Below are 16,868 nucleotides of genomic sequence, written 5' to 3'. Positions count from 1 at the left end.
CGTAATAGATACTTTTTATGCTATATACTTACAGCTACAGCAAGTGTCACAGAGTCTAGTTCAATCTTGCCCATATGACCACAGAATATGGAGCTCACAACATTAATTAGGTACACCATTATTTGTGAGAGGAACTAGAAAAGAAAACAACAAGAGATTAGTATAAGTGTGATTTTGTAAAATCGGGGTGCTCCACTCACCAGGTTAGAAATAATGACACAAAAAGGCGGTACTCCAGTAAGCCTACTGGAGTGCCGCTCCCTTTGTGATATATATATTTATTAGGGCTGGGTGATTAATAAAATGAATTCGATGTGTAGCTCCTAGGGGAGGCAGAGGTGAAATAACTAAAATGCCATTGAAGCATATGTGCTGCTGGGGTCTGGAGCAAACTTTGGTGGTGATGTGCAGAATCGCAAGAATGTTGACCAGTCAGTAACGTAAGACAATCATGTATAGCAATTATCCCACCAAACTGCCTGGATGCTCAAAAGAACATGCATTTTACTGGAGAGATGAGGCATGAGTAGCTGCTGGACTGCTTGAGTAGCACTTATCCAAGGGAAAGGGGGAGATTTCAGCCATAAATAAATTTTTCTATACCAAGGACCCTTAAACGGACCATAATCTCTTCAACTACAATCAGAATTTGCTTGAAACAAACACACACACACACACACACACATATTATATATATATATATATATATATATATATATATACACACACACACATATATATATATATATATATATATATATATATATATATATATACATATATATATAGGTGAAGGAAACACAGCACTCAAGGTAAACTGAACATCAGGCCATGTGCACGTTACCAGTAGAAGGATGAATCAACTCCTTGGAATAAGATAACAGGAACAGAGAGCAAGTAACAGCACCAGGACTTCAATGTTGGGGAGATGTTGGTTTATTCACCACCAGGTGGAAAGAATGAGCAACGTTTCGGTTCACAAACGTTTCTTGAGAAAGGTTCAGGTGTGAACCGAAACGTTGCTCATTCTTTCCACCTGGTGGTGAATAAACCAACATCTCCCCAACATTGAAGTCCTGGTGCTGTTACTTGCTCTCTGTTCCTGATATATATATATATATATATATATATATATATATATATATATATATATATATAGTACATGTAGTGACTGCCTTCATTTTTCTGCCCTAGGGTGATTTTAATTAGTTTAATGCTGGTTCCCACCTTTCCCAAATATATTCTGTAGGTTTAGGCCTCATGCACACGACTGTAGCCATGTGCACAGTCGGGATTCTTGGGTCAGCCGGCGGCGCAGTGTCATCCGCAAGCCGCCCGCAAATCGCGGGCCGTGCACATGGCCACGCCATTATTTGCTATGAGCCTGGACCGCAGAACACGGCCGAAATAAGACATGTCCATTCTTTCTGCAGTCCGGGCTCCTGGGCCATGCACGGACCGTGGAAGCCACGGTCGTGTGCATGGCCCTATAGGAATTAATGAGGCCGCAATTCTCCAGTGGATTTTCGGGGTAATTGCGGCCGCAAAAGCACGTTCGTGTGCATTGGGCCTTAGTCCCAGAACAGGGTAAATGAGCAGTGTAGGGACCGACATTATAAGTGAGGTCGCCTTGTCGTGGCAGGTCGGCTCACACAATGTGATCAGAATGTGCGCTAAGAACCTCACTATTGTCAGTAGATTCAGCAGCAATGCATATTTATGTATATATAGTGTTTTAGGTGGCATTCGTGTTCGCAGAGTGCTGTCACCATTTTCCTGTGTATATATATATATATATACATACACACATACACATATATATATGTATACATAATATATACCCACATATATATATATTTATATATATATATATATATATATATATATATATATAAACCCCCACACACACACATATATATATATATATATATATATATATACACACACACATATATACAAACACACATAAATATATATGTATATGTGTGTATATATGTGTCTGTGTGTGCATGTGTGTATGCATACACTACCGTTCAAAAGTTTAGGGTCACTTAGAAATGTCCTTATTTTTGAAAGAAAAGCACAGTTTTTTCAATGAAGATAACATTAAATTAATCAGAAATACACTCTATACATTGTTAATGTGCTAAATGACTATTCTAGCTGCAAACGTCTGGTTTTTAATGAAATATCTACATAGGTGTATAGAGGCCCATTTCCAGCAACCATCACTCCAGTGTTCTAATTGTACATTGTGTTTGCTGTGTTAGAAGGCTAATGGATGATTAGAAAACACTTGAAAACCCTTGTGCAATTATGTTAGCACCGCTGTAAACAGTTTTGCTGTTTAGAGGAGCTATAAAACTGACCTTCCTTTGAGCTAGTTAAGAATCTGGAGCATTACATTTGTGGTTTTGATTAATTTCTCCAAATGGCTAGAAAAAGAGAGCTTTCATTTGAAACTCGACAGTCTATTCTTGTTCTTAGAAATGAAGGCTATTCCATGCGAGAAATTGCCAAGAAACTCCTACAACGGTGTGTACTACTCCCTTCAGAGGACAGCACAAACAGGCTCTAACCAGAGAAGAAAGAGAAGTTGGAGGCCCCGCTGCACAACTGAGCAACAAGACAAGTACATTAGAGTCTCTAGTTTGAGAAATAGACGCCTCACAGGTCATCAACTGGCAGCTTCATTAAATAGTACCCGCAAAACGCCAGTGTCAACGTCTACAGTGAAGAGGTGACTCCGGAATGCTGGCCTTCAGGGCAGAGTGGCAAAGAAAAAGCCATATCTGAGACTGGCTAATAAAAGGAAAAGATTAATATGGGCAAAAGCACACAGACATTGGACAGAGGAAGATTGGAAAAAAGTGTTATGGACAGACGAATCGAAGTTTGAGGTGTTTGGATCACACAGAAGAACATTTGTGAGACGCAGAACAACTGAAAAGATGCTGGAAGAGTGCCTGACACCATCTGTCAAGCATGGTGGAGGTAATGTGATGGTCTGGGGTTGCTTTGGTGCTGGTAAAGTAGGAGATTTGTACAAGGTAAAAGGGATTTTGAATAAGTAAGGCTAACACTCCATTTTGCAACGCCATGCCATACCCTGTGGACAGCGCTTGATCGGAGCCAATTTCATCCTACAACAGGACAATGACCCAAAGCACACCTCCAAATTATGCAAGAACTATTTAGGGAAGAAGCAGGCAGCTGGTATTCTATCTGTAATGGAGTGGCCAGCGCAGTCACCAGATCTCAACCCCATAGAGCTGTTGTGGGAGCAGCTTTACCGTATGGTACGCAAGAAGTGCCCATCAAGCGAATCCAACTTGTGGGAGGGGCTTCTGGAAGCATGGGGTGAAATTTCTCCCGATTACCTCAGCAAATTAATAGCTAGAATGGCAAAGGTCTGCAATGCTGTAATTGCTGCAAATGGAGCATTCTTTGACGAAAGCAAAGTTTGAAGGAGAAAATTATTATTTCAAATAAAAATCATTATTTCTAACCTTGTCAATGTCTAGACTATATTTTCTAGTCATTTTGCAACTCATTTGATAAATATAAGTGTGATTTTTCATGGAAAACACAAAATTGTCTGGGTGACCCCAAACTTTTGAACGGTAGTGTATGTGTGTGTGTGCTTGGGCATATAATTACACACGTGTGTGTGTATGTATATATATATATATATATATATATATATATATACACACACACACATACATATTACACACACACACACACACACACACACACACACACACACACACACTAATATATATACAGTGAAGGAAATAAGTATTTGATCCCTTGCTGATTTTGTAAGTTTGCCCACTGTCAAAGACATGAACAGTCTAGAATTTTTAGGCTAGGTTAATTTTACCAGTGAGAGATAGATTATATAAAAAAAAAAAAAGAAAATCACATTGTCAAAATTATATATATTTATTTGCATTTTGCACAGAGAAATAAGTATTTGATCCCTTTGGCAAACAAGGCTTAATACTTGGTGGCAAAACCCTTGTTGGCAAGCACAGCAGTCAGACGTTTTTTTGTAGTTGATGATGAGGTTTGCACACATGTTAGATGGAATTTTGGCCCACTCCTCTTTGCAGATCATCTGTAAATCATTAAGATTTCGAGGCTCTTCAGCTCCCTCCATAAATTTTTGATGGGATTAAGGTCTGGAGACTAGCTAGGCCACTCCATGACCTTAATGTGCTTCTTTTTGAGCCACTCCTTTGTTGCCTTGGCTGTATGTTTCGGGTCATTGTCGTGCTGGAAGACCCAGCCACGAGCCATTTTTAATGTCCTGGTGGAGGGAAGGAGGTTGTCACTCAGGATTTGATGGTACATGGCTCCATCCATTCTCCCATTGATGCGGTGAAGTAGTCCTGTGCCCTTAGCAGAGAAACACCCAGTGGGGACGGTGTTCTTTGGGTCATAGGCAGCATTTCTCTTCCTCCAAACACGGTGAGTTGAGTTAATGCCAAAGAGCTAAATTTTAGTCTCATCTGACCACAGCACCTTCTCCCAATCACTCTCAGAATCATCCAGATGTTCATTTGCAAACTTCAGATGGGCCTGTACATGTGCCTTCTTGAGCAGGGGGACCTTGCGGGCACTGCAGGATTTTAATCCATTACGGCGTAATGTGTTACCAATGGTTTTCTTGGTGACTGTGGTCCCAGCTGCCTTGCGATCATTAACAAGTTCCCCCCGTGTAGTTTTCGGCTGAGCTCTCACCTTCCTCAGGATCAAGGATACCCCACGAGGTGAGATTTTGCATGGAGCCCCAGATCGATGTCGATTGACAGTCATTTTGTATGTCTTCCATTTTCTTACTATGGCACCAACAGTTGTCTCCTTCTCACCCAGCGTCTTACTTATGGTTTTGTAGCCCATTCCAGCCTTGTGCAGGTCTATGATCTTGTCCCTGACATCCTTAGAAAGCTCTTTGGTCTTGCCCATGTTGTAGAGGTTAGAGTCTGTGGACAGGAGTCTTTTATACAGGTGACCATTTAAGACAGCTGTCTTTAATGCAGGCACCAAGTTGATTTGGAGCGTGTAACTGGTCTGGAGGAGGCTGAACTCTTAATGGTTGGTAGGGGATCAAATACTTATTTCTCTGTGCACAAAGCAAATAAATATATATAATTTTGACTATGTGATTTTCTGTTTTGTTTTTTTTAAATAATCTACCTCTCACTGGTAAAATTAACCTAGCCTAAAAATTCTAGAATTCTAGACTGTTCATGTCTTTGACAGTGGGCAAACTTACAAAATCAGCAAGGGATCAAATACTTATTTCCTTCACTGTATATATACACACACACACACACACACACACACACACACACACACACACACACATATATACATACACGCACACACGTCTGTATGTATGCATGTACAGCACACTGCATTAATGAGTACGCCCCCCTAAATGATCACCAATGCAATTTATGGAAGGATGACAACATTGCAATATATAAACTTTTATTTACATTTTGAGCAAATTTTTGTTATTTTTTGTATAATTAAAACGCCTTAACGCACCATGACATTCCGGTACATCATTGTGCAGGGGTAGTAATATGGAGCGGGCTCACGCGCGGACCGGCTCCATACGCTGCGGGTGTCAGCTGTGTACTACAGCTGACGCCCGGGACTAACGGCCAGGAACAGCGATCGCGGCCGTTTAACCCCTCAAATGCTGCGGTTAATAGCGACCACAAACATCTGAGGCATTAAAAAGAAGGGGGTGGCCCCTTCAGACAGCTCATTGCCCCTCCCGCAATGCAAAATTGTCATGGCAGCCCAGGGGCCTAGTGAAGGCCCCCAGGTCTGCCTTCACTCTGCCCCTGTTAAGCCCTGCCTCCTTTTCCCATTTTTCCTCTAAAGTAATGTAAAAAATAAACAAAATTGGTATTGCTGCGTCTGTTAAAGTCCAAACTATTACAATATACCATTATTTAACTTGCACAATGAACGCCACAAAAAAATAAAAAATTGAAACCACCAAAATAGCTGTTTTTGGTCACATAGCTCTAAAAAAATATTGAATAAAACTTGATCAAAAAGGTGTATGTACCAAAATATGATATCAATAAAAAGTACAGTTTGCAAAAAATACGCCCTCACACAGCTCAATTGACGCAAAAATAAAAAAAAAAGATGTGGTGAAACAAAACAAATTTTATCAAATATTTTTCTTTGTAAAAGTAGTAAAATATAAAAAAAAAACCTATATAATACGTAATCGTGTTTACCAGCAGAATTGTCGTTTTTTTACGCCTTTCACCGCGGGGTGAAAGGTGTAAAAACGAAACACAAAAGAAAATGGAGGAATCAGTTTTTCCAATTTCACCCCAGTACATTATACGGTACTTTTTTTATTTTATTTTTGAATTCTCTTTTTGAACTTTTTCAAAAATGGAAAACATACATTAGGGCAAAAAAATTTAAATCATACTTATCTCATGAAGACTTACACTGGATGGTTTATAAAAAATAAAGATGAGAAGTCCCTCTACAGAGAAATAAAAGGAGCATAAGCGAAAACAAATAAATCGATAAGGATCTATTGCAACATAAAAAAAAATATATATAAAAGAGACCTCCTAGTTACATATAGCCCTAAAATTTCTTATAGGTAATAGATCAAAAAGATGATATAAAAGCTATATACAATGTTCCAAAAAGCCGATTAAGCATATGTCAATGTGGAAGGGAGGGGAAAGGAGGAAGGGGATTAGGGGAGGGGGGCCAGAAACGATGGGGGATCTGTTACAAAAAGGAATATGATTAACATAAAGAACCTCCTATGTTCCCACTATGCCAACCAGGTGGCAACGAACGCATCATGTCATCTGTCTGCCCAGCTAGCCAACCCTTCAATTCTGCAAATATTATCTACACTCTCCGCAACTCGGCGGGGAAGTAGACCTCCAGTTTAGAGGTATTAAGAGTTTAGCTGAGCTTAGTAAATGGGTGGAGGGTTTGAATGATGCCGATGGAGCCCAAAGTAGGATTACAGCTGGGGAAGGAGGGATTTTCTTCCCAGTTAGTCGATGAATACTATTGAGCATCTCTAGTCAAAAAGGCTTAATAAAAGGGCATTCCCACAATGTATGGAGGTACGAGACTACATTCCCTATGCATCTCTAGCAACGATGGTCAGGGAGGAGGTTGATTTTGTGGAGATATACAGGTATGCGGTACAACCTCCTGGTCAGCAATTTTAAAGAGTTTTCTTGGATCTCTCCCAAAGCGTGAGAATTACGAAGGATAACTTCTTCCTTAGTCCACATTACAGATAGTTCTCCTTCCCAAGCTACAATAAAGGAGTGTTTAAGAGGAGCGTCTCTTCCAACAGGATCAGTGTAAAGTATCGAACCAAGATGGGGGTTGTAGGGTGGGGAACTGTTTATTCAATGTTTTTATGTTCTCAGAATGAAGAAAATTCATCTGGTCATCTAATGAAGGTTTCGGGATAGTGCCTAGTCTAGGGGGTGTAGAGGACAGGAAATCCTTGTATATGGGCAAGTTATTCATGTTGCTCCAAATGCTACCTTCAGTGAGTGGATAATCCAATGTGAGGGGGAGTAGGTATACTGGTGTCAGCGAAGAGAAATTAATGCTAGGATTTGGTTTTCTAGAAATATATGGAAGGCTGATATCGTGCCTCTTGAGATGGGGTTTGATGTGGCAACCGGTATAGCGTGAGTAAATGAGCACCATAGCAAATGAAATGGGATTTTCAATTCCTTTAGTTGGGAGTCTATTTGGCTTAATAGTGACTGATCATTTAGTGTAAATAGCTGTTCTGGGTCTTTGGGCAACTGGATCCCTAAATATACATTATATGGCACTTTAAACGGTGCCAATAGAAACTACAACTCCTCCTGCCAAAAAAAGCTCACACACGGCTGCATTGACAGAAAAATAAAAAAAGGTATGGCTCATAAAAGGTAGGGAGTTAAAAAACGAAAATCAAAAAATGGCTTGGATTTCAAGGGGTTAAAAGTTATAACATTTGCCAATATACGCACGGTTTTCAAGATCTCCGCTTCTTATTTAGTAGGAACATTCATTGTTTAATTTCAGTGGATAAAATTCTGTCCTGGTCATGTGATGATCACACTAGTGTACGGTTCGTGACAGTTACAGTATGTGTATTCATCACATGACAATTAACAGAATTTTATCCACTAGAAGTAAATAATGAATTTTCCTACTGAATAAAAAACAGCAGAAATCTTAATAACCACGAGGAATTAATACAGAAAATATATTGGAAAATTGTTTTATAAAGTTTAACATCTTAAAGCCTTTTTGGCCTTATGGATTTTTTTTAAATCTGACATGTCACTTTAAGTGGTCATAACTTTGGAATGTTTTTATTTTTTCAAGCGATTCGTAGAGTGTTTTCTCGTAACACATTATATTTTAAGTTAGTGGTAAAATTTGGTCGATACATTCTGTGTTTATTTATGAAAAACACCAACATTTTGAGCATTTATATAAATTTGATGTATCTGCTTGTAAGACAGATAGGAATACCACACAAAATAGTTACTAGTTCACATATCCAATATGTCTACTTTATGTTGGCATCGGTTTTTTAACATCCTTTTCTTTTTCTAGGACGTTACAAGGCTTAGAACTTTAGCAGCAATTCTTCACATTTTCAAGAAAGTTTCAAAAGCCTTTTCTAGGGACCAGTTCAGTTCTGAACTGGTTTTGAGGGACTTATATATTAGAAAGTCCCCCATTTTAAAAACTGAACCCAACAAAGTATTCAAAACAGCAATTAGCGTTTAACCCTTTAGGCATTTCCCAGGAATTAAAGAAAAGTAAGGGTGAAATTTACAAATTTCATTTTTTTTTAAGAAAATTTGTTTTAAATCTATTTTTTTCTGTAAAACAGGAGGTTTTACCAGAGAAACGCAACTGAATATTTATTGCCCAGATTCTGCGGTTTTTAGAAATATCCCACATGTGGCTCCAGTGTACTAATGGACTGAAGCACCGGCCAAAGAAGCAATGGAGCAGCTAGTGGATTTTAGGCACCATGTCAGGTTTGAAGAGGTCTTGTGGTTCAAAAACAATGGAAACACCCCAAAAAGGAATCTTTGCACCTCTCAAGGAATTTATCAAGGGGTATCGTGAGCATTTTGACCCCACAGGCTTTTCGCTGTGCAATTAGGCCATGAAAATTAAAATCTACAATTTTTTTGCACTAAATTGTAAAATTTCCTAATTTTTACAAGGCATAAAGGTGAAATGTTGGGGTACATTTGAAAACTATTTCTCCCGATTACAGCAATACCCTATATGTGGTAATAAACTGCTGTTTGGCAGAGCTCAGAAGGGAAGGAACACCATTTGGCTTTTAGAGCTCAAATTTAGTTGGAATGGCTTTTGGGTGCCATGTCGCATTTGGAAAGCCGCTGAATGAACAAAACAGAAGAAACCCCCCAGAAGTTACCCCATTTGAGAAACTACACCCCTTAAGGAATTTATCAAGAGGTAAAGTGAGCATTTTGACCCCACAGGTTTTTTTGCTGAATTTATTGGAATTAGGCCTTGAAAATGAAAATCAAATTTTTTTTTACACTAAACTGTGAAATTTCTTCATTTTGACAAGGGATAAGGGAGAAAAGGCACCCCAACCTTTGTAAAGCAATTTCTTCAGAGTTTGGCTATACCCAACATGTGGTCATAAACTGCTGTTTCAACATACGGCAGTGCTCAGAAAGGCCGGAGCACAATTTGGCGTATTTGCAAAACCACTGAGGTACCAGAGTACAGTGGAAGCCCCCAAGAAGTAACCCCATTTTGGAAACTATACCCCTCAAGGCATTTAGCATTTGCCTGGATATATGAAAAAGCTCAGAAGTGAAGAGCAACATGCGCTTTTCAGTCCTATTTTGGCGATTTTCACAGCATTGGCCCATAATTGCAGGGCCCCGAGGTCAAATAGTAAAACAAACCCCCAAGTAGTCACTCCTATTTTAGAAACTATATCCCTTAAGGCGTTTTAAGGGGTGCAGTGAGCATTTTGACCCCACAGGTGTATTTACATTAGAAATGAATGCGAAGTGGATGGTGCAAAGTAAAAATTACAACTTTCCACTGTTATGACATTTTAGTGCACAACAGGTTGTGCCCAGTTTGTGCCACTGAAGACAAATATCTGAAACTGTTAAGCGGGTTCTAATCGGTATGGTGATGCCATATAAGTGGACGTAAACTGCTGTTTGGGCACGCTGTAGGGCTAAGAAGGGAAGGAGCGCCATTTGGCTATTGGAGCGCAGATTTAGCTTGGTAGTAGTTCTGTTTGGGGAATTATTGGCATTTCAGTTCATAATGTGGTGGCATATGTAAGCTGTGCGGTGTACATCAGGGCATAAAAAGAGGGTATAATAAATCGGGTAAATAATAATAATAATTCATAGATATGTGGCCAGTGTCGCACTGGTATATGGTGCCCAATCTAATCCGCTTTTGGAACACTGCACATTTTGCGTCGCCTTATTCGGAGAGCCAGAACTTTTTGTGTGAGGGCTTTATTGTTGCGGGATAATCTTAGTTTTCATTGGTACCGTTTTGTGGTACATGCGATTTTTGGATCAATTTTTATTCCATTATTTGGCAAGCAAGGTGACCAAAACCTACAATTCTGACTTTTTTCTATTCTTTCTTTTAAAATGACAATTTTACTTTATTCTGCGGTTCGATACGATTACAGTGACACCAAATATATATAGCTTTCTTATGGGTTTTTTCAGCGTTTGCACAAAAAAAACTTTTTTCTTGTGTCCCCATATTCTGAGAGCCATAACTTTTTAGTTTTGCGTCAACAACGCTATAGAAGGGCTTGTTTTTTGAGTTGTAGTTTTTATTGGTACTATTTTGGGGTACATGTGACTTTTTGATCACTTTTTATTCTGTAATTTGGGAGGGGTGGTGACCAAAAAATAGTGATTCTGTTATTGTTTTTTGCGCTGTTCACCGTGCGGGAAAAATAATATTATAGATTTATTGTTTCGGTCATTACAAACGTGGTGATACCAAATGTGTGTAGTTTTTTTTTTTTGTTTTTTTTTAAAAAATAATTTTTTATTAACATTTTTTACAAATTTTGTACAAACATTTCACAAAAAGAAAAAATTGCGATGTCAATGAACAGTATAACAGAAGCAAATTAAGTACATACATACATGCATGGCATATCGTTTTGCATTTGTTTAAACAACCAACGTGACTTCCCCTATTCCTGGTCACGACTTAGGTCCTAAAAGAGTGGCTCCTCCCCCTCTATCCCCTATCTACTACTAGACTGACTGTAGTTGTAAGCCTCCTAAAGTGCCAGCCAGGAGCGGTGTATGATAACTGTGTGTCTAAACGGTGCAACAATTTCCACCACCTCATTCGCTGTGCATTGCGTTTCTATAAATAGCTGCCATTTAGCAAACAGCTTTTTGGTTCCCGTTTCTTTCCTTCTTTCTACCTCCACTCGTTCAAGGGCTAACAACTGTTTCAATTGGGACACGATCATATCGATATCCAGTGTATCAGCTTCTAGCCATTTGCATAGAAGGCATCTCAAAGCCACCAACAAAACTGTGTGCACCAGGGGGGGAGGGGATCTGGTTCCTCCAGCCACCTCTACCACTGGCGGTCTCGCCTGATGGAACAGCAGCGTTTGGGGCGTCATTGGAAGGTTTGCTTTCCAATAATCTGAAATATAGTCTGTATCATTATCCAGTACCGTTTAGTATGAGCACAACCCCATACTCCGTGCCACAAATTCGTCAGGGGGGTATTGCATTTGGGACAACTCGTGATGCGATCGGGGATGGACTGTGAAGGCAGAATATTGAAGCCATATATAGCCGTATGCATTAATTTGAAATAGGTTTCCCTCCAGCTCTCATTAATGACCACCTTCCGTACCGTCTCCCATCCCCCCAATATGGTCTCTCCTATTGCCGGCTCATGCGTCCACCGTTCCCAGACTTTGAACATTACCCGTAGTTGCGGGCGGGCAAAATATCCCCCGAGTGCTCTATACAACCGCGCGATAGTCGCCCGAAGAGCCACTGGGCCAATGACCTCATATGAGTGGTGGCCTCCTTATTTAAATCCCTGAGCCTAGAGGTACAGAATGATCGCAACTGGAGGACTTGTAGGAAATTAGCGCTGTCCTCTGAGGTATTGAATTTAGCCCTGATTTCCGATCCGGTTAACCACCTCCTTTCCTCTGTATGCATCAGGTCCCCTGCATTGCTAATACCTGCATTCTCTCAAGAGGCAAATCTGTCTCTACTGTCTACTCCCGGTAAAAATTCAGAGTGCCCACACAACGGCATGTGCTTGGATAGCAGGTAAGGCAAGTCAAAAATTTTACGGACTACTTTCCAGGCTAGGACTGTATCCCTCAGAACAATGGATGTCTTGAGACGGCACGGAAGAGAGGCCACATGACAATGCAACAAGGCCTTTAAGCTCCAGGGCGAGGCATACTCCCCCTCTAGCTCGAAGTTGGAATAATGACTCGTTTCATGAAGCCAGTCCACTACATGTCAAAAGAGGCACACCACATTGTAGCCCCTAATATTGGGAAATTTCAGCCCCCCCCTCATGCTTGTTCCTCATGAGCTTAGTGAGTGCAATGCGAGGCCTCTTTCCCGCCCATATGAATTTAGTAAATGCCGAATTCAGCTTGGATACGTCCCCATGTTTCAGTAAGAGTGGGAGTGTTTGAAAGGGGTATAGCAATCTGGGGAAACTGACCATCTTAATCAGGTGGCACCTCCCCAGAAGGGATATCGGTAACTGGCCCCATCTGTTAAGTTCCGCCTGCATTTTTTGAAACAGTGGCGGGTAATTTAAGCCATACAAGGTTTCAGGTGCCTTCCCTATCTTGATTCCCAGATAAGTGATACATTGTTTCACCGGAGATATCCCACATCCCAAGGATTGCCAAAAGATCCCAGGTAATGGTTTGCCCAACTCCAGCAGTTCGCTTTTAGCTACATTTACTTTGTATCCCGAGCATTGCCCAAAGTCCTGCAAAAAGCGAAAGACCGGCATTAAGTGTTCTTGAGGATTTGACATAAACAGAATAACATCATCAGCGAACAAGGCCAGCTTGACCGCCAAAGATCCCACCTGGATACGTTCGAACACTGCCGACTCTTCCAGAAATCTAGCCATTGGTTCGAGTGCTAGATTAAATAAAAGTGGCGACAAGGGACATCCCTGCCTGGTCCCTTTATACAGCTGGAAGGGAGCCGACATAAATCCTGAAGAATAGACACACGCTTGGGGATTAGTATAGACCCCCTTCAGAAAGTTCCGAAAGGCTCCCATGACATTCATCTTGTCTAACACCATCCCCAGCCATTCCCACTGTATGTTATCAAACGCTTTCTCTGCGTCTAGCGCTAAGAGTGCCGGCCGGGTACCTGGCCAGGGATCGTGTCGGACTGTTTCTAATACTATTAACACCTTACGCAGATTAGTCACTGCTGCCCTGCCCCTTACAAAGCCCACTTGAGATTTTCCCATCAATGTCGGTAGATACACTGCTAAACGATTGGCTAAGATTTTTGTAAGTATTTTCTGGTCTTGGTCTATCAATGATATTGGTCGATAGGACCCCGGATCCAGAGGGTACTTTTTTTTTTTTTTTTTTAACGGTTTCATTTTTTTCTATAATAAAAGCCTTATTATATGGAAAATTATTATTACTTACCGGTAATTTGATTTCCCTTTAACCTCCACGACAGCACCACCAGGAGGGATTTCCCGCCTCCAAAAGGGACAGGAAACAACAGGAAGCAGTTTAAATTCCCCCTCCGCCTTACCCTCTCCAGTTTATACCTGAGACTTGATAACATACAGGCTAAGAATTTTAATATTCTCCAAATAAATTTATGGAAAAGGGTGGGAAAAAACCTTGTGCTGTCGTGGAGGTTAAAGGAAAATCAAATTACCGGTAAGTAATAATTATTTTTCCCTCTACACCTCCACGGCAGCACCACCACGAGGATTAACATAGATTTTTTTCTAGGTGGGGAGGACGGGACAATGGCCTGTAAAACTTTACGGCCAAAGCCAAGGTCATGGTTGGACATTACATCCAATCTATAGTGTTTAAAAAATAAGTATTTGGACTAGACCATGTCGCAGCCTAAGGCTGGATTCACACGAACACGTTACGTCCGTAATGGACGGAACGTATTTCGGCCGCAAGTCCCGGACCGAACACACTGCAGGGAGCCGGGCTCCTAGCATCATAGTTATGTACGATGCTAGGAGTCCCTGTCTCGCTGCAGGACAACTGTCCCGTACTGAAATCATGTTTTCAGTACGGGACAGTAGTTCCATGGAGAGGCAGTGACTCCTAGCATCGTACATAACTATGATGCTAGGAGCCCGGCTCCCTGCAGGGTGTTCGGTCCGGGACTTGCGGCCGAAATACGTTCCGTCCATTACGGACCTAACATGCTCGTGTGAACACAGCCTTACAGACCTGCTCAATTGAGGCAGAAGCCTTCTCAGCCCAGCCCAGCTCTGGTTGAACGAGCTTTAAGCAGCAAAGGAGGATACTTCTCCATGACTATGTAGGAATGGGAGATCGCTTCCTTGATGCATTTTGAAATAGAAATCTTGCTTGCCATGTGACCTCGGTTTTTGTCGTGGAACTAAATTAACAATTGCTCCTGACATCTGAAAGATTTTGTTCTGTCTAGATATGTGAGGATACATCTTATGACATCCAGCGTATGAAATTCCGCCACCTTTTCATTCTTAGGGGAAGAGCAGAAAGAAGGAAGGGATATCTCCTGCGGACAATGAAATTTGGACACTACCTTTGTAAGAAAAGATGGTAAGGGCTTTAGAACGATCCTATATTCCAGGATGTTTACCCCCTTCCCGCTCCTGGACGTACTATTCTGTCAGGGTAAGCACATCGTTCGCGCTCCATGACTGAATAGTAAGTCGCGGGAGGAATGACCTCGTACAGCAGTTCCAGCAGCTCCTTCAGCGGGGACCAATTGCAGTGTCCCCGCTGATTAACCCCCTTAGAAGCCGCGTTCAATATCGATCGCGGCTTCTTAGGGGTTAAACCACCATCGACGGCCCACTACATGATAGCGGGCGGTGATGGTTGCTGTTGCAATCGGAGGCCTAATAATGGCCTCCGGCTATTCCATCTACGGAAGCCTACTGGGTCCTGACAAAGTCAGGGCCCACTATGCTTGCTGTCAGCTAGTAGCTGACAGCTCTAATACGCTGCACTACGCATGTAGTGCAGTGTATTAGAATTGTGATCACGGCCTCTTGTCTTCAAGTCCCCCGGTGGGACAAAGTAAAAAAAAAAGTTGTGTAAAAATAAAAAAAAGTTTTAAAAGTAATAAAAAGTTAAGCGGGTTCCTATCATGTGTGATACTGTCTGCTGAGCCACTGCCTCTAATCCTATCCATAGCTATAGGGTCATGGTGCTATAGATATGCTGTCTCATATACACATACATATACCCCTCAAAAAAATGTGTGTATCAGGGCTATTTCCCCTGATGTTTTAAGACCTTAGTGACGTCCCTGGCTGCTAGTGCTGCATCGTTGGATCACTTAAGAGACCCAGCGATGCAGCTGAAAGCTGCGGGCCGTCGATCATGAGAAGTTTGGGAGAGGGGGGGCGCCAAGAAGAATCGGGGTCCATGAGCCTTTAGCTACGCCCCTGGTGCTCATGTAGATAGTGCACCTATATAGTGCCACCGTGTCCGTGTAGATAGTGCCACACCCCCTTGAAGATAGCGCCAGTCCCATCCCCCCCGTATATAGCGCCATTGGGACGCAGATACTATTGAATGTGTTTATTAAAATTATGAAGATATAAGGTTAGAGATTTTGCATTCAAGTTAGGTTATGTTCACACAGGCTATTTTCATCCGTATTTCGGGCCGCAAATGTCCCGAAAAAGGGCTGAAAAATCAGAAGCAGAACGCTTACAAACATCTGCCTAGTGATTTCAATAGGAATTACGGCGTTCCGTTCTAACGGGGCATAAAAAAAAGTGTCACTTCTTGAGCCGTTTTTGGAGCCGTTTTTCATTGACAATAGAAAAACAGCTCAAAAAAAGGCTGTAATAACACCGCAAAAGACGGCTGAAAATCAGGGGCTGTTTTCCCTTTTTTTGTTAAGCGTGTAAACATACCCTTACTGAAAATAGAAAAAGCCGCCTGGAAAAGAACGCTTAAAAGACAATTTTAATATTAAATCCTTTCAAATTTGGGCTAGACTATCCAATATATTCCTGAAGATACCAGGCTAACCAGGTATGTGAAAGCTAGATAAGGGTCTCCATAGGGAGTAATATTCACATAAAGTTCAACTATTGCACTAATGCCACATATTCCTAGCTCAAAATTTATAAACTATCCCTACCGGGACTAGTAGCAAAGTGTGCATTCACACTGAATTGAGATCTGATACCTAGCAGAGTGTGCATTCACACTCCATAGAAACAAAGCAACACCTAAGACACAGTGTGCATTCACACTGAATTGAGATCTGATACCTAGCAGAGTGTGCATTCACACTCCATAGAAACAAAGCAACACCTAAGACACAGTGTGCATTCACACTGAATTGAGATCTGATACCTAGCAGAGTGTCCATTCACGCTGAATTGAGCACCAGCACATAGAAGTAGTGTGCATTCACACCCATACATAACAGCGCTGAACCTATAGCAATAGTGTGCATTCAGAGATTTAGCTCCTAGGACAAGAGGGTGCATTCACAAGAAGACCAAATTAAACACCTGATGCGTTTCTGAATCCT

The 16,868-nt window shown here is 41.2% G+C and overlaps 1 protein-coding gene across 1 annotated transcript in view; it reads right to left on the bottom strand.

Moving 5' to 3' along the window:
- The window catches only part of LOC142742806 (multidrug and toxin extrusion protein 2-like), a 104,588-nt gene that overhangs the window by 74,335 nt on the left and 13,385 nt on the right, over window positions 1-16,868 (bottom strand). Inside the window, exon 2 of the mRNA XM_075852928.1 lies at window positions 33-134. Within this exon, the coding sequence (XP_075709043.1) occupies window positions 33-134 (102 nt within the window). The remainder of the gene's footprint in view (window positions 1-32; window positions 135-16,868) is intronic.

Source organism: Rhinoderma darwinii, chromosome 2, assembly GCF_050947455.1.
Source record: "Rhinoderma darwinii isolate aRhiDar2 chromosome 2, aRhiDar2.hap1, whole genome shotgun sequence".
NCBI classification, from domain to species: Eukaryota; Metazoa; Chordata; class Amphibia; order Anura; family Rhinodermatidae; genus Rhinoderma; species Rhinoderma darwinii.
The sequence above is the reverse complement of the archived record's forward strand: the minus strand, read 5'-3'. Positions and strand labels throughout refer to the sequence as shown.